The following is a 20,020-nucleotide window of genomic DNA, read 5'->3' as shown; positions in this document are numbered from 1 at the left end:
GTTATTTTAATTGCAATATATGAAATATATTCCACCCAGTTATGAAATTGAAGAAGGGATGAGCTTATGGATACCCCAGGGGTCCTTATTCCATACTGTGAAACCACTGATCTGTAATATCATTTGTCATAAGGTTATTGTTTAATAACTATTCTCTGAGTTAATAAAAAGTTTAGAGAAAAAAATAAAGGGGCACCTGGGTAGCTCGGTTGGTTGGGCAATTGCCTTTGGCTCGGGTGTCATGATCATGGAGTCCCAGGATACAGTCCCACACTGGGCTCCCTGCTCAGCAGGGAGTCTGCTTCTTCCTCTGATCCCCACCCCCCTCATGCTCTCTTTCTCTCTCACTCTCTCCCATTCTCTCTCTCTCAAATAAAGAAATACATCTTTTTTTTTTTTAAAAGGAAAATAAATAAATTCTAAGGGGACACATACATATATCCAAACATACAAATGATGTGCACATTCATTTTGGATTCAACTGATACTTATTCTTTATAAATGCTGACTATTTCACTACAATAAAATGTTAATTATCCCAAGTCCTCAGCTCATTACAAATAAATTGGGATGCAGATCAAAGGAGGGTATGTGAATGAAAGAGTGAAAAACTCTAAGAATAAAGCATGTAACTCCAAAATTTAATAGAAAGAAATAGATGACTAGAAAGAGACTTTTCACTTGAGAAATTTCTAAGCATAACCAAATCAAGTAGCTCATTCAAATGCTATATGGGTCTGTTTAAAGCAGTAAATTAGATTGAAACACTTTACTGAACACAAGCTGGATTCTAATATTTTTAGTATCTACATGCCATTTCTAATTAATCTATAAAAACCACAAGAAAAAAACATTTTGCATATATTTTTAGCGCTTTTGCTTTAAATGTTAATAGGAACTAACCAAATACCAGAGAAAATATATTGATTTGAACATTTTATACTTTCCAAGTCACAATTTTTATTCTTTAAAAATAGCCTTAAGTAAACTTAGAAATAAAAATATAACTTTTGAGATCAGATATTGGATTTTTTTTTTAAGATATTTCATCATTTGGCAAAAAATAAAATGACTTACTTCTCCTCTTCTTGAGGCCCAGGTACCTGAGAAGCCATTTTAGGTTCTGTCCCAAGATTCTTCTGCATCCGCTGCCGCCTCTTTCTACTTGGTGCAATATCCGTGACATCAGGACTTGAAACAGGGGAATCATCTCCTCTTAAAGCAGCTAAAATGAAATGACATAATCAGTGTGACCCAACAAAATTATGCAATATATACAAATATACAAATTATGCATATAATTTGTATGTAAGAACTTGCTGCGCTGATATGAAGTGACACTCTTAAAATATAGCATAACTATTTTTTTTTAAATTCATGAACATTTGGCAAAGTGGACCAGTTAGATTACAATACTTTAATACCAATGTAAAGCATAAAGTATATTATACACATGGAATAATTTGATCAAAATGGTCTCTGCCTATCTTGCGCAAAACCCTCCCAAACACATCAAAGGCACAGTTTGATCTTTCAATGCTAGAATTAGATAGAAATGCCTTAGAGGCACCGCTGAAAGGTGTTTGTTGAGGAAGGGGGGGTGCAAATACTGCTACAGGAATAGGATAAATCAAATTGATACTAAACAGTAACTTTTAACAGGAATGGGGACTTCTGCTAGTGATCCGGAGATAATTTCATAGACTTTTCAGCCAACTGCAGAGAATAAGCACAGGAAAAATCTAGGAAAACACTAACAGATGTCTCTACTATGACTTAGTCATTAAACTACCCCTAAAAGTGTTTGATATACATGAAACAGAAGCAACAAGAGAAACATGTTTTATTTATATTTCTTTTATTCTCTATAAACAACTTAGTTCCAAAGAGCTTAAGAAGAGTTCAGAATTCATTCATCTAATACATAGTATACATATATAAATAGGTATTTATATAAAAGACCTCCTTTGCCATTGGTAAACAATGAACAATACCAATATAATTTGGACTTTGGATGTCTTGCTGGTTCATATGAGTTTTGTCTAGCATGTTAACATTTGAAGGTGATCAGGGGCAAGCTTTCATCCCAATTAATGAGAAAGCCTTAAAAATGTAGGAAGTCCTAAAAAGCTGGAAATGAGTGGCAAAAATTCTGTACAAGTCAATTCCTTTAGCACAAATAGGAGTTGGTTTAGTAGAGTCAAGAACCCTATACTTTTCAACAGTTAAGCTTTCTGTTACAGAAAGCTGTGAATACATTTCTCCCTGTAGCTTGAATCAGATGTTTAATGTTCATGAAATTATTAGAATCAAGTGCATTCAGTAACTGCCACCTACTCCATCCGAGAGGAAACGTGATGCAAATGGTTAGCTGACTGTGATGTTGGGTGCAAATGTTGCTAGGAGTTACAGGAGTTAATATTTTCATTAGGATTGTAACTAGAGAACTGACAACAACAATATAAAGCTGCACAGATTTTGAGTGTTCTGCCTAAACCTTAATTCTTTCCCCCATAGGCTCTATTATTTTCGGTGTGCAATTCTGCAGAATGAGAGGTTTATCAGGCACACATACACCACATCTTAGAAGATAAGCCTGTATTTTGAATTCTAACTTGCTTCTGGGTGACTGGAGATCACTTGGACACTGTTGATCACTCTCTTCAAAGTCTTCTTTGGGTGCCTTCCCCCCCCCCCCCCTTAAAATGGCTACTATTTTTGAGAATATACGTGGTAGACATTTTGCTATGAGTTTTACACATATTATTATATTATTTCATTACTATTATTACCTTCATTTTACTTATGAAGAAACCAAGGCTTTAGAGAGATTAATGACTTGACCAAATCACACAGACTTTGAGTTGATATTTTATCATATGACAAGTAAAAAATAAGTCTCCTTAGTGGATAAAGTATTCCTTGATCATATATTAACTCAATACCGATCAAATGATATTTTACTTTCCAAAGCTATTTAAGTCATTAGGGCACATGAGTTCTACCACATTTCTCATATATTATTTTACTAGCTATTACTATTTTAGGAGTTGAGGAGGATAGATAACAAAGGAAGTTTCTCTGAACACATTAAAGCTGAACAACTTCCCTAATTTTATTAAGCCATGAGATTACTATGGAAAATAACTCTGGTTTCCTGATCTTTTTCCCAGTCTGCTCTCACCCAGGATTTACTCAGTCACATAAGCAATTAACAAAGTACAGGCTTGCCTATTAACAAAGCTAGTAAGAATGTCAGAGTTAGAAGACATTTCAGAAAAAAATTCATTTAATGATTTGTTGGACATCTAGGAGGTAATAATGTTAAATTTATTTAAATTAAAATGTTAAGGTAAAATTTTAAAAAATGAAATTATCAAAAAGTTCTACCATTCATTTCAAAACTCCAAATAATGACTTAATATATTGGCACCCAAAAACATGTTTTATATGGAATGTGGTTATACTATTTCTTAAAAGGTTTAGAATTTACTTAAAAATACAATGCAATTAAATGTATGTTGTTCATCAGGGTGAGAACCTAGCTCACCTAGTAGCTGCTAGCACCTACTCAAAAATACACAACCCATTGAGCTGAAGGTCCTTTATGGGTTCTCTATTCTGTTCCATTAATTTATGTGTCTGTTTTTGTGCCAGTACCCTACTGTCTTGATGATCACAGCTTTAAGTCCAGAATTGTGATGCCTCCAGCTTTGATCTCCTTTTTAAACATTCCTTTGGCTATTGGGGGTCTTTTTTAGTTTCATACAAAATTTAGGATTGTTTGTTCTAGCTCTGTGAAAAATGCTATCAAAATGATATTTTAATAGGGATTGCAATGAATGTGTAGATTGCTCTGGATAGCATAGACATTTTTTTTATTATGTTCAGTTAGCACAGACATTTTAACAATATTTGTTCTTCTAATCCATGAGCATGGAATGTTTTTCCATTTCTTTGTGTCTTCCTCAATTTCTTTCACAAGTGTTCTATAGTTTTCAGAGATGATTTTCCTCTTTGGTTAGGTTTACTTCTAGGTATCTTATGATTTTTGGCATAATTATAAATGGAAATCAATCCCTTGATTTCCCTTTCTTTTGCTTCATTACTAGTCTACAGAAATGCAACTGACTTCTGTATGTTGATTTTATATCCTGTGACTTTGCTGAACTCCTGTTACCAGTTCTGGCAATTTTTTAGTGGTGTCTTTCGGGCTTTCTATATAGAGTATCATGTCATCTGCAAAGACTGAAAGTTTGACTTGTTCTTTGCCGATTTGGATGCCTTTTATTTCTTTTTATTTGATTGCTGAGGCTAGAACTTCCAGTACTATACTGAACAACACTGGTAAGAATGAACATCCCTGTCATGTTCCTGACCTTAGGGGAAAAGATATCAGTTCTTCTCCATTTAAGATGATGTTTGCTGTGGGTCTCTCACACATGGCTTTTACAATGTTGAGGTATGTTCCCTCCATCCCTACATGATAGAGGGTTTTTATCAAGAAAGGATGCTATATTTTGTCAAGTGCTTATATTCAACTAATCTTAGACAAAGGAGTAAAGAATACCCAATGGAAAAAAAAACAGTCTCTTCAATAACTGGTGTTGGGAAAATTGGACAGCCACATGTAGAAGAATGAAACTGGACTACTTTCTTACACCATACACAAAAATAAACTCAAAATGGATGAAAGATCTAATTGTGAGAAAGGAATCCATCAAAATTATTGAGGAGAACACAGGCAGCAACCTCTCTGACCTCAGCCGCAGAAACTTCTTGCTAGACACGTCTCCAAAGACAAAGGAAACAAAGGCAAAAATGAACTACGTGGACTTCACCCAGATAAAGAGATTCTGCACAGCAAAGGAAACAATGAACAAAATCAAAAGACAATGTACAAAATGGGAGAAGATATTTGCAAATGTCTTATCAGAGAAAGGGCTAGTATCCAAAATCCATAAAGAATTTATCAAACTCAACACCCAAAGAACAAATAATCCAGTCAAGAGACAGAAGACATGAACAGATATTTCTCCAAAGAAAACATACAAATGGCCAACAGACAAATGAAAATTTTGCTCAACATCACTGAGCATCAGGAAAATACATATCAAACCCACAATGAGATACCACCTTACATCAGTCAGAATGGTTAAAATTAACAACATAGGAAACAACAGATGTTGGCAAGGATGTGGAGAAAGGGGAACCCTCTTACACTGTTGGTGGGAATGCAAGCTGGTGCAGCCACTCTGGAAAACAGTATGGAGGTCCCTCAAAAAGTTAAAAATAGAACTAACCTATGACCCAGCAACTGCACTACTGGTATTTATTCAAAGGATACAAAAATAATAATTCAGAGGGGCACATACACCCCAGTGTTTATAGAAGCAATGTCCAAAATAGCCAAGATATGGGAAGAGCCCAGATGCCCAACAACAGATGAACGGATAAAGAAGATATAGTACACACACACACAAACACACACACACACACACACACACAGGAATATTACTCAGTCATCAACTGGAATCTTGCTATTTGTAACAACATGGATGGAACTAGAAGGTATTATGCTATGTGAAATATATCAACCAGAAAAGACAATTATCATATGATCTCACCCATATGTGGAATTTAAGAAACAAAACAGATGAACATTGGGGGAAGGAAAGGAAAAATAAAATAAGATGAAAGAGAGGGAGGGTGCCTGGGTGGCTCAGTGGGTTAAGCCGCTGCCTTCGGCTCAGGTCATGATCTCAGGGTCCTGGGATCGAGTCCCGCATCGGGCTCTCTGCTCAGCAGGGAGCCTGCTTCCCTTCCTCTCTCTCTCTGCCTGCCTCTCTGCCTACTTGTGATCTCTCTCTGTCAAATAAATAAATAAAATCTTTTAAAAAAAAAAAAAAGAAAAGAAAGAGAGGGAGACAAACCGTAAGACACTAACTCTAGGAAAAAATCTGACAGTTGCTAGAGGGGAAATAAATTGGAGAACAGGTGACTGGATGCCGGGCACGAAGAAGGGCACTTAATGTAATGAGAACTGGGTGTTATATGCAACTCATGAATCACAAAATTCTACCCCTGAAACTAATAATACACTATGTATTAACTGAATTGAACTTACATAAAGAATTTTTTAAAAAATGCACAGCCCAGGAGCAGATTGTTGAGATTCTAAAAATAAAGTCCATACTTTTTTTTTTAACTTACTTATTTGATAGACAGAGATCACAAGTAGTCAGAGAGGCAGGCAGAGAGAGAGGAGGAAGAGGCTCCCCGTGGAGCAGAGAGCCCAATGTGGGGATCGATCCCAGGACCCTGGGATCATGACCTGAGCCGAAGGCAGAGGCTTTAACCCACTGAGCCACCCAGGTGCCCCAAAGTCCATACTCTTGAAGGGGCTACTAAAAGCACTTTTGTTATTTATATATCAATGAATAATAGATAATTTATTAATTACTATAGTGAATGACAAAAATGTGTATCTCTTAGTAAACACATGGCATGAAAACAAGCATGATGAATATTGTATATGGGCTCTCATAAGTGGAAATTAAATGTATTCCAGATATACAAATTGACTAAAATATTTTAGAGATGCTCTCCACTATTTTACAAACAGGCTATAATCCACTGAGGTCTGTTTAATCTTGGAGATAATACCTTGTGCTAAATTTTGTATCCAGTAATGAACTCCAGACAATTGGTGGCCTGATGTCAGGAAGAATCATCACTTCTGCCTCAGGAATCTTTTTATTTGCCAAAAGTGAACTTTTTATGTGACTGAGCTACCTAAAAAGACAGATGGCTGGAATTTCTTCAAGTTTACAGAACAGGTTTATGAATTAGTTTGTACTTACTTATTAGTAAATATTAATTTGATAATTGTGTGTGGGGGAAACCCTAATCTGGTAATTTGTTATTATTATCCTTCTCACTCTAGCTTCTTGGTATCTACCATTATTTACCACAAAGAACCTAAAAGTTGTGTATAACCAAATATTTCAGGTCAGCTCACTGTACCATTTGTATTCCTTTCTCTTCACAATTATAGGGTAGCCTCTTTGTAATGTTATGAGGAAAAAGGACTAGCATATAAGCTAATTACTGTTTAAATTAAATATATCTTTTTTGGTTTGTCTTTGTACTGTGGGAAACAGGTTTTCTTTCAGTTTATTACATACATGTAGTAGCAAATTGTATAATAATAGATTCTCTTAATTCGTAAATTCCTTTAAAAGAAAATTTTGATTATATAGACTTTAATAAAAAGGAAAAGGTCCCACCCTATCCTTTCCTCTCCACCCCTCAATGCCAGAAAACAGGAAAAAGAGGCACAAGTCCCATACCTGGTACATAAGTATTAAATTGCTCATCTCAAGCAGTCCTCAAATTTCCACCCCTCCTACCTCTAACCTTTACTTGTGCTAATGTTTGGACTTATTTCATTTGGTCTTATGCTGGATACTTTATTTCTATTCTGATATTGGATCCCGTGAAAAATGATGCAGGGTCTCCAAACAAGCAAATCCATTTTATATTCAACAGAAGGGATCTAAAGTCAATCTCTACCTCTATCTGTATCTATGAAGTCAAACATGGGACTTCCAAATTGTCTATTATTTATAACCTTGCATATTTTTAAGGGCAACAACCAAAGTTTTCACTTTCAAGTACTAAATCCCATTTTTAAGGAAAAAAAAAATCAATTCATATTAAGATTACCCAGTTGTACATACTCATTTTTCATATGAGAAAGAATCTGAAAAGAGTTGGGAAAAAATGGCAAATGTTCAAAGGATAATGAGAAGTAGTGTGGCCTAGCTGGAATAGCATTCATGAGAGAAAGATATAGAAAATGACTGTATAAGAATGGGCAGCAAGGAAGAAGGGGAAGGGAAAAAGAGACAGAGATACGCTAAATAAATTAGCATATTTACTATGCTAATAAATTAGCAACCTTTCAAATCTAGCCAGAAGACTATGAATTCAATATTGACCGGGTTTTATTTTTTTTCCTGAGATTTCACCTCCAGAATTCTCAGTTTTTACTATTAGTATCAGTCTCTGTCATGACAATGTGTCTTTCACCATTTCCAGAATTTTTTTTTTTTTAAAGAAAACAAAAGAGAAGAAAAAACTATTGCCAATGAACTTAACTGCAGCTGAAACACTGATGGGCAGAGCTGTGGGATAAATTTCAAGTTCTCATTAGGTTCACTGAATCTAGAAAATGGGGAATCTTTACACAAGCCTTGTTATTGTGAAAGGTGGCTCCACAGAAAGCCACACTTCTTCTCATCTGACAGAAGAACTGCAGGAGTTTGGCAGTCGTATTTCAGACATGAGAGGCAGTGCTGGCTTCCCTGCGTACCCTCAATGTCTCAATGTCCAGACAAAATGACACTGTTGGCTAAACTGCCAGCAATCTGCATAAATCCCATGAGTTTACTACCTGGTAAACTACTGGCTCAACTAAGTGCTCCCTTCCAACAAGACCCACTTCGGTCATTGCAGTCACCCCTAGTAGTTCCAATCCACAGCAATCTCTCCTTTCTCTGCAAGGCTTATAGTCTGAACCACTCACTTCACACATACGGTCTTATTTTGTTATTCTCTTTTTATGTATATCTCTTTTTTCCTCAATTAGGTCAAGGACTATGAACACCCTACAGCTAGAAGCTATGCTCTATACTTTGATATATCCCTAATATAACCCAATAGTGTTATAATGAGAAATAGGAAGACTTGAACTTTTTTCAAATGTATATTTAATTTTTTTTTTAACCAAAACTTATTTACTTATGGCCTTCTAAATGAGGTGTAGAGAAAAGAAGAATCAGAAGACCTGGGTCTGGATCTCTAGTTCTGCCATTTACCCTGGACATATTACAGAATTTAAGTGCTGAAGATGAGAAACGTATTTTAACCATGGTATCTGCCATGATTAAATGAGACAAAATGTTTTCTAAATCATGGTGTCAGAAATATTTGATTTCAGCATGAAAGTATTATTAACAAAGTGTGTGTATCCCTATAAAAGATCAAGCTGAGATGAATTTAGATTAATTTGAAGAACATTCAGGCTATCATCTACAGCTTAACAGAGACATAAAAGTAAAACAACTAAAAAAAAAAAAAAAAAAAAAAAAAAAAAAAAACAACAAACTCCAAGTAAGATGACTTCATGGTTTTCTAAACTCAAAATAACTCAACTTTCATGGAACTATTATGTGTTATGAATGTACAGTAGTCCATCTGCCATGGCTGTTTTTCACTGTTTTATTCACTTATTAATTTCACAAATATTTTATGAAGTGTTTATGTTTAATGTCATTCTTTTTTATTTCAAAAGATATAAAATATAGAGAGGAAAACCCAAAATGCAAACCCTAAGATGCTACCCTAAGTAAATCCAAAAATTCAAAGAAAAAAAAAACCCACTATTTCTTTCACCAGGGAAAACAACAAACCAATGACTTGGGCTCCTTCATGTTCTGTAGTTTGTCTTACTGACAGGTATAAAGATAAGCTGAAGAAGAAAAAAAAAAAGCTAAGATAAGGTAGATCACACCATACTTCAGTGAGTAGTATCTTAAAGTGGGCTATCTGGAAGTAGGAAATTTCTAATCTGAGCAAACAAGCAAACATTATTTTCCCTCACCGTTCATCAAAGAGACCTTTTTCAAATCTGTAATCAGCTGCTACCCAGTTTTCACAATCTAATCTGAATAAATGATGACCACCTTGCACAAAAGGTCAATGGTTTAACTTATTAATCAGCAATCACCAAGTAAACTGATAAGTAACATCACACTAAACACTTGAGAGAGAGAGAGAGAGTGTGTGTGTGTCTGTGTGTGTATTCACATTCACATATACATATACATATACTTTGCCAAAAGTGAGGCTCTTCTTTTAGCCAGCACAGCTGGAAGTGAGACTTAATGACAAATACCTACTGACATTAGGGTAACTTAAGAGGTCATCTTTGGAAATCCAATACTCTCAATGTCAGAGGCAGGGTAGACCACTAAAGATAAAGTACAGACTTTAGAGTATTCACAGCACTTAAGAAAAATTAATTTGAACCTATTAAGTATTATTCTGCACCTATAAAGCAATGTGATTAAAAAAAATACTTTAAAAAATTTTAATACCAAATGAATTCAATTCTTTAAATCTTCAGGATTTATTCATTCATTCTTTCACTTATTCAACACATATTAATTGTTTTCTATGTGTCAAGGACTACCTGGAAGACACCACCACCAGGTATTCAAAAAGTTTATAGCTGAGTAGAGCAGAAGGACACTACTATTTGCAAAAAAAAATCTTAAGACACATAAGCAATTATAAAGGAACTAATTTGAAAGTTCTAAAGTAGGTGCAAATGTCTAACCTTTTATTTTTTTCCAAGTTAACCTGAGAAGCGTCAATATTTCCTTTCCATTATTAAGTACTAGTTATAATTTGATTTCTTATCTTATTTTTCTTCATAAGGATATTCCTTTTGAAAGGATAATCATCAGTATCAGATGGCTATGAAGATTTCCCAAAAGAGAAAATTAAAAGGCCAGCTCACTCTGAGTGAACTGACAAGAAAAGACTGCATTTTAAAATTAAATATTAGGATCCTTAGGAGTGAACTCAAACAGCAGTTCTTTTCTTTTTAAAGATTTTTAAAAATTTATTTGAGAGAGAGAGCAGAGCAAGAGAGCAAGCACACGAGTTGGTGGGGAGGAGCAGAAACAGAGGGAGAAAAAAGCTCCCCACTTGAGCAGGGAGACCGACATGGGGCTCAATCCCAGACCCTGGGATCAGGACCTGAGCTGAAGGCAGATGCTTAACAGACTGAGCCACCCAGATGCCCCTCAAATAGCATTTCTAAATTGAAACTACACTGTGACCTATTTAATAGTCCTTTATATGGCCCCACAACATCCTTAGATTTCATCATACTCTAATGATTTATTTAATATTTATAAGCTCCATGAAGGCAGGGGCTGCATAAGTCTTATTCACTATTGGTACAAGACAGACTAGTTTGATCTCTAAACACATTGTAACCCATCAATAAATATTAGTTGATTCATACGAATGCTTAAATACTAACAATGTTAACAAAAAACTTCTTAAAAATTATTTCAAATCTATATAAAACCCTATACCACTGATTAGCTATGCTTGCTGCTGCCAGACCATTTAACATTAAGAAAAATATCAGTGAGGAAAAGCAGTTTATGAAAGAACAACATTAGCCTTCAATCTATATCATTTTGTAGTTAAAAATAACAAACACTGGAAAGCAATTTTAATGGTTAATGAGTCTTCAGAAAACAAAACTACAATTTTTCAGCTTTCACCAGCTTTGTAAAGTGGCCTCTGCCTGTGACCTATGTCATGAAATGTTTGGACTCAACATAAAGCTTTCATTGTTGTACATGAGTCAGGTATGGTTTTCCATCAATGGATGGCATTTTTTGGCATTTTCTTCATAGAGATTGAAAGGTTTTGAAATTTTCATTTTTTTTTTTATTTTGGGTCAACTTTTAATAAAACCTAGACTTTTTACAGAGTTTAGGATTTCCTTGAACTGGTAAGAATTTTGGAAAAAAATTAAAAAAATTAAGACAACGAATGAAATATAAACCTGTTTTACAGAAATAATATATGAAATCTTTCAGTTTTGTTTTGTCTTAAATAATGTATTACCAGCATATTATCTACAATGACTCCGGGTTAACTGATTAGAACTAGAACAAGACAACTAGTTTAACTAGCAAGTCAAAATAAGAATAGGATGAGAGTGGCAAAAATAAAATGTTGCATAATTAAATGGTAAAATGGGTAGATAAGAATCACTAATCTAAATCACAGACCCTCACTTTAAAGATTAACAGGGGTAAGAAGGATTTGACTGAGTTTATGTGACCTGATGTACTTCTCTACTTCATTTTTTTCGTAGGAAATTCTAAAATACCTTTGATACATTAAGAAAAAGTATTCTATTTGTACTTCCTTAAATTCCTTTATAATAAGGTTAATGCCTTTGTGATATAATTTAGCCAGTTCATAGTGGTTCTGTAAAAAGGCAAATATGAGGTTAAATTTCAGAGGCTTCCCTTGAAAACTGTGCAAAGATTTTCAAAAAGATCCATGCTGCTAGATGGGTCCCAACTAGCCTTCAAACCAAACATGATTAAAGCAATACTTTAACTAAGGACTGAAAAAAAAAAAAAAAAAAATCCCCTGCCAAACAGTCAAATAACTAAGTTAATGTTTATACTGAGTTAATAAAATACTGCAGAAGGATCCTACACATGACCATTAATCCCTGACAAAATGACTATAAGCATTCTGTGAGAGTTTTTATTGTAATCTATAAAACTAGGTGTGGAGAAGTGAGACCAAATAGTTACTTTTGGTACAAAAAATGCCCTGAAATAAATGGTGCAGGGAAAACTGGATAACTACATGTAGAAGAATGAAACCGGACCACCTTTAACACCATACACAAAAATAAACTCAAAATAGATTAAAGACCTAGATGTGAGATCTGAAAGCACAAAAATCCTAGAGGAGAACACAGGCAGTAATTTCTCTGACATCAGTTGTAGCAACATTTTTCTACATACATCTTCTAAGGCTAGAAAACAAAAGCAAAAATAGACTATTTGGACTAAAACAACATAAAAGCTTTTGCACAGCAAAGGAAACCATCAATAAAACAAAGACAACCTACTGAATAGCAGAAAATATTCACAAATGATATATCCAATAAAGGGGTTAATATCCAAAATATATAAACAACTTATACAACTCAACACCAAAAAAACCCAAATAATCTAATTTTAAAATGGGCAGAAGACCTGAACAGACATTTTCCCAAGGACATAAAGATGGCCAACAGACACATGAAAAGATGCTCAACATCATTTATCATCAGGGAAATGCAAATCAAAACCACAATGAAGTATTACCTCACACCTGTTAGAATGGCTAAAATCAAATGACAAGAAATAGCAAGTATCAGCATGAACGTGGAGAAAAAGGAACTTTTGTGCACTGCTAGTGGGAATGTAAGTTGGTGTAGCCACTGTGAAAAACAATATAGAGGCTCTTCAAAAAAATGAAAATAGAAACTCCATACTATCTAATAATTCCACTACTGGGTATTCACCCAAAAAAAATGAAAACATTAATTATAAAAGATACATGTATCCTTATGTTTATTGCAGCATTATCGCCAACAGCCAATATATGGAAGTAACCTAAGAGTTCATCTACAGACAAATGAATAAGGAAAATGTGGGGTGTGTGTGTGTATGTGTGTAACAGAATTATTACACAGCCATAAAAAAGGATGAATTAGTGCCACTTGGGACAACATGGATGGACCTGAAGGATGTTATGCTAAGTGAAGTAACTCAGAGAAAGACAAATACCACAGAATTCCACTCATAAGTGGAATCTAAACAACAACAACAAATGAATAAGCAAACAAAAAGCAAAATCAAACCTAGATACAGAGAAGACTTGCCAGAGGGGAAGTGGGTGGGAGTTAGGCAAAATGGGTGAAGGGGAGAGGAAGATACAGGCTTCCAGTTAAGGAATGAATAAGTCATAAGAATAAAAAGTACAGTGTATGGAATATAATCAATGATACTGTAAAAATGTATGGGGACAGATGATAGCTACACTGGTGGTGAGCATAGCACAGTGAATAAACTGGTCAAATCACTATGCTGTACACCTAAATCTAATGTACACATTGGACATCAAAGAGACTCAAACAAAGAGCCCTGATTCTATAATTCATTATCCTTTTAAAAAATTATTATCTTGTATTATCTGAATTTGAGAAGAAAAACTAAATGCACTCTAAGGCCATTTTAGCCACTTTTACTAAGTTAGTATTAGATTAAATGTCTTGCCCAAGAGGGGAGAGTTAAGATGGCGGAGGAATAGCAGACTGAGATAATATCAGATCAAAGGAATTCAGCTAGATAGTTATCAAACCATTCTGAACACCTATAAACCCAACAGGAGATCAAAGAGAAGAAGAGCAGCAATTCTAGAAACAGAAAAGCAACCACTTTCTGAATGGTAGGACATGCGGAGAAGTGAATCTGAAGTGACTGGAAGATAGACCGCAGGGGAAGGGGCCGGCTCCCAGCAAGCAGTGGAACAATGGAGCACAAAATCCTAACTTTTAGAAGTCTGCTCCACTGAGGGACATCACTCCGGAGCCTAAGCGGGGGTGGAGTCCTCGAGGGGACAGTGTGGTCTCAGGACCTGCAGGATGACAGAAGGATTGGGGGTGCCTGAGTGTGGCAGAGCTCACAGGTATCAGAGTGGGGAAGCTGACTACAGAGACAGAGTGGAGAAGTGAGCTCTCAGCTCGGGGTTACCTTAAACTGTGATCTGTGGCACAGGTGGACCACAACTCTTTGAGCATAGACCCCACAAGTGGCAGATCCAGGAAGACCCACCTTCCTCCACCAAAAGAGCACTGCAGCAGGAATCAGCTGGGTTTGGAGACTCCAAATGGGACTGTGTGCCAGAGACAGAAATGCTCAGTCACAGGCCAGGTGAGCTTGAAGTGAGGTCAGGGACCAGGGAGATGGGAGTGATTGACCACTTTTCTCCAAGGGCACACTGAGGAGTAGGGCCTCGAGACAATGGCTCCTCCAGGCTGGAGACTGGGAGGCCTCCATTTCATTCCAGTCCTCCAGAGCTCTATGGAAAACGATCGGGGAACAAAAGCTCCAGAGAGTGAACCCAAGCAGATTATTTAGCCTGGCCCCTGGCAAGGGTGGCGCAATTCCACCTAGGTCAAAGACTTTTGAGAATCACTACATCAGGTCCCTCCCCCAGAAGATCAGCAAGAACATCCAGCCAAGACCAAGTTCACTGATAAAGGAGAACAGCAGGAGGAGGGGAAAGCAAAGTGGAATTAATGGCTTTCTCCCCATGATTCGTTAGTCCTGCAAGTTAATTAAATTTTTAAAATTTTATTTCTTTCTTATTCTAATTTTTTAACTTATCCTCTTCCCTCTTTTAAAGTTTTTTAACTAGTTTATCTTAACAATACCTTTCTAAAAAAGAATTTTTTTAAAACTTTCATTATTATAGTCATATTTTATCGTTCATTGTATCTAACATTATTTTTTGTGTACACATAGGGTTTTTTCTTCTAAAAAATTTTGGGATACAATTTCTTCTAATAGATCAAAATATACCCTAAATCTAGCACAGGGCTTTGTTCTACTCTCCAGCCTGACCAAATTCCCTCCACTTCCTTTTTCATTCTTTTTCCAACCAACTTATCAATTCCTTTTTTAGAATTTTTTAAAAAATTTCATCTTTACAGTCATATTCTATCCCTTCATTGTGTTTGCCCTTATTTTTGTATATATATATAAGTTTTTCTTTCTTTAAAATTTTGGGAGGTAGTTGGTAATTTCTTCTAAGAAACCAAAATACACCCAAAATCAAGTGGGTGGCTCTGTTCTACTCTACAGTCTAATATATATATATATTTTTAATTAAAAAAAATTTTTAAATTTTTAAAAAATTTAAAAGGGAGGACCCTTTTAGACCCCCTCAATTTGGGGTCTCTTCTGAATTGTTTAGTGTACATTTTTCTGGGGTCATTGCCACACTTTTAGTATTTTATTCTTTCATTCATATATTCTAATCTGGATATAATGACAATGCAGAAAAACTCACCACAAAACAAACAAACAAACAAAAAACAACAACAAGAGGCAGTACCGAAGGCTAGGGACCTAATCAATACAGACATTAGTAAAATGTCATATCTAAATTCAGAATGACGATTCTCAGGGTGCTAGCTGGGCTCAAAAAAGGCATGGAAGATTCGAGAAACCCTGTCTGGAGAAAAAAAGCTCTTTCTGGAGAAATAAAATAACTAAAATCTTACCAAGTTGAAATAAAAAAAAGCTATTAATGAGGTACAATTTTTAAAAAAAGGAGGCTCTTACTACTAGGATAAATGAGGCAGAAGAGAGAATTAGTGAAATAGAACAATAAATGACAGAGAATAAAGAAGCTGAGCAAAAAAGAGACAAACAACTACTGGAACATGAGAGGAGAATTCAAGAGATAAGTGAGACCATAAGATGAAACAATATTAGAATAATTGGGATTTCAGAAGAAGAAGAAAGGGGGGGGGCAGAAGGTATATTAGAGTGATTTATAGTAGAGAATTTCCTTAATATGGAAAGGGAACAAGGATCAAAATCCAGGAAGCTCAGAAAACCCGCCTCAAAATCAGTAAGAATAGGTCCACACCCCGTCATCTAATAGCAAAATTGACAAGACTTAGTGACAAAGAGAAAATCCTGAAAGCAGCCCAGGACAAGAAGTCTCTAACATACAATGGTAAAAATATTAGATTGGCAGCAGACTTATCCACAGAGACCTGGCAGGCCAGAAAGAACTAGCATGACATATTAAGAGCACTAAATGAGAAAATCATGCAGCCAAGAAAGCTATATCCAGCTAGGCTATCATTGAAAATAGAAGGAGAGATAAAAAGCTTCCAGGACAAACAAAAACTGAAAGAATTTGCAAACACCAAACCAGCTCTACAGGAAATACTGAAAGGGGTCCTCTAAGCAAAGACAGAGCCTAAAAGTAACAGACCAGAAAGGAGCAGAGACAATATACAGTTAATAGTCATCTTACAGGCAATAAAATGGCACTAAATTCATATCTTTCAATAGTTACCCTGAATGTAAATGGGCTAAATGCCCCAATCAAAAGACACAGGGGATCATAATGGATAAAAAAACAAAACCCAGGAGCGCCTGGGTGGCTCAGTGGGTTAAAGCCTCCACCTTTGGATCAGGTCATGATATCAGGATCCTGGGATTGAGCCCCACATTGGGCTCTCTGCTCAGCGGGGAGCCTGCTTCCCCCTCTCTCTTTCTCTGCCTGCCTCTCTGCCTGCTTGTGATCTCTGTCTGTCAAATAAATAAATAAAATTAAATTAAAAAAAAAACCCAAAACCCATTCATGAGCTGTCTACAAGAAACTCATTTTAAACACAAAGACACCTCCAGATTTAAAGTGGGGGGCGGGGTGTGAAAAACAATTTACCATGCTAACGGACATCAAAAAGAAAGCTGGGGTGGCAATCCTTATATCAGATAAATTAGATTTTAAGCCAAAGACTATACTAAGAGATGAGGAAGGAGACTATATCATACTTAAAGGGTCTGTCCAGCAAGAAGATCTAACAATTTTAAATATCTATGCCCCTAACATGGGAGCAGCCAATTATATAAGCCAATTACATAAGCCAATTAATAACAAAATCAAAGAAACACATCAACAATAATACAATAACAGTAGGGGACTTTAAGACCCCCCATACTGAAACAGACAGATCATCCACTCAAAAGATCAAGGAAATAAAGGCCTTAAATGACACTAGGACCAGATGGAAATCATAGATCTATTCAGAACATTCCATCCCAAAGCAACAGAACACACATTCTTCTCTAGTGCACACGGACATTCTCCAGAATAGATCACATCCTGGGTCACAAATCAGGCCTCAACTGGTATAAAAATACTGGGATCATTCTCTGCATATTTTCAGACCATAATGGTCTGAAGCTAGAACTTAATCACAAGAGGAAAGTTGGAAAGAACTCAAATACATGGAGGCTAAAGAGCATCCTACTAAAGAATGAATGGGTTAACCAGGAAATGAAAGAAGAATTGAAAAAATTCATGGAAACAAATGATAATGAAAACACAATGGTTCAAAATCTGTGGGACACAGAAAAGGGGGTCCTAAGAGGAAAGTATATAGCGATACAAGCCTTTCTCAAGAAACAAGAAAGGTCTCAAATACACAACCTAACCCTACAACTAAAGGAGCTGGAGAAAGAACAGCCAAGAAAGCCTAAACCCAGTAGGAGGAGAGAAATCATAAAGATCAGAGCAGAAATCAATTAAACAGAAACCAAAAGAACAGTGGAATAAATCAACAAAACTGGGAGCTAGTTCTTTGAAAGAATTAATAAGAATGATAAACCCCTGGCCAAACTTCTCAAAAAGAAAAGACAAAGGACCCAAATTAATAAAATCACGAATGAAAGAGGAGAGATCACAACCACCAATACCAAAGAAATACAAACAATTTTAAGAACATATTATGAGCAATGATACGCCAGCAAATTTGACAATATGGAAGAAATGGATGCATTCCTAGAGAGGTATAAAGTACCAAAACTGAACCAGGAAGAAAGAGAAAACCTGAACAGACCCATAACCAGTAAGGAGATTGAAGCAGTCATCAAAAATCTTCCAACAAACAAGAGCCCAGGGCCAGACGGCTTCCCAGGGAAATTCTACCAAACATTTATTTTTTTTTTTTTAAGATTTTTTATTTATTTATTTGACAGAGAGAGAGATCACAAGTAGGCAGAGAGGCAGGCGGCAGGTGGGTGTGTGGGGGGGAAGCAGGATCCCTTCTGTGCAGAGAGCAGGATGTGGGGCTAGATTCCAGGACCCTGAGATCATGACCCAAGCCAAAGTCAGAGGCTTAACCCACTGAACCACCCAGACACCCCTCTACCAGACATTTAAAGAAGAATTAATACCTATTCTCCTGAAACTGTTCCAAAAAACAGAAGTAGAAGGAAAACTTCCAAACTCATTTTATGAGGCCAGCATTATCTTGACCCCAAAACCAGACAAAGACTCCATCAAAAAAGAGAATTACAGACCAATATCCTTGATGAACACAAATGTGAACATTCTCACCAAAATATTAGTCAATAGGATCCAACAGTACATAAAGGATTATTCACCATGACAAAGTGGGATTTATTCCAGGGCTGCAAGGTTGGTTCAACATCTGCAAATCAATCAATGTGATACAATACATTAATAAAAGAAAGAATAAGAACCCTATGATACTCTCAATAGATGCTGACAAAGTACAGCATCCTTTCTTGATCAAAACTCTTCACAGTGTAGGGATGGAGGATAAATACCTCAATATCATCAAAGCCATTTATGAAAAAGCCACCACAAATATCATTCTCAATGGAGAAAAACTGAGAGCTTTTCCGCTAAGGTCAGGAACATGGCAAGGATGTCCATTATCACCACTGCTATTCAACATAGTACTAGAAGTCCTAGCCTCAGCAAACAGACAACAACAACAAAAAAAAATAAAAGGCATCCAAATCAGCAAAGAAGAAGTCAAACTATAACTCTTTGCAGATGATATGATACTTTATGTGGAAAACCCAAAAGACACCACTCCAAATCTGCTAGATCTTGTACAGGAATTCAGTGAAGTGTCAGGATATAAAATCAATGCACAGAAATCAGTTGCATTTTTATACACCAACAACAAGACAGAAGAAAGAGAAATTAAGGAGTCAATCCCATTTACAATTGCACCCAAAAACATACCATACCTAGGAATAAACCTAACCAAAGAGGCAAAAAAATCTGTACTCAGAAAACTATAAATTACTCATGAAAAAAATTGAGGAAGACACAAAGAAATGTAAAAATGTTCCATACTCATGGATTGGAAGAACAAATATTGTGAAAATGTCTGCTACCTAAAGCAATCTACATGTTTAATGCAGTATCTATCAAAATACCATCAATTTTTTTAAAGAAATGGAAAAAATAATCCTAAAATTTATATGGAACCAGAAAAGACCCCGAATAGCCAGAGGAATGTTGAAAAAGAAAGCCAAAGTTGGTGGCATCACAATTCCAGACTTTAAGCTCTATTACAAAGCTGTCATCATCAAGACAGTATGGTACTGGCACAAAAACAGACACATACCTCAATGGGACAGAACAGAGAACCCAGAAATGGACCCTCAACTCTATGGTCAGCTAATCTTTAACAAAGCAGAAAAGAATGTCCATTGGAAAAAAGACTGTCTCTTCAACAAATGGTGTTGGGAAAATTGGACAGCCACACGAAGAAAAATGAAACTGGACC

At 35.9% G+C, this 20,020-nt stretch overlaps 1 protein-coding gene across 8 annotated transcripts in view; it reads right to left on the bottom strand.

The window, feature by feature from the left end:
* The window catches only part of XRCC4 (X-ray repair cross complementing 4), a 278,013-nt gene that overhangs the window by 109,848 nt on the left and 148,145 nt on the right, over nucleotides 1-20,020 (bottom strand). For all 8 annotated transcript variants that reach the window (XM_047729305.1, XM_047729306.1, XM_047729304.1 and 5 more), the window contains exon 7: nucleotides 1,078-1,225. In XM_047729305.1, coding sequence (XP_047585261.1) covers nucleotides 1,078-1,225 — 148 coding nt within the window. The remainder of the gene's footprint in view (nucleotides 1-1,077; nucleotides 1,226-20,020) is intronic.

This window comes from Lutra lutra, chromosome 5, assembly GCF_902655055.1.
Source record: "Lutra lutra chromosome 5, mLutLut1.2, whole genome shotgun sequence".
NCBI classification, from domain to species: Eukaryota; Metazoa; Chordata; class Mammalia; order Carnivora; family Mustelidae; genus Lutra; species Lutra lutra.
The sequence above is the reverse complement of the archived record's forward strand: the minus strand, read 5'-3'. Positions and strand labels throughout refer to the sequence as shown.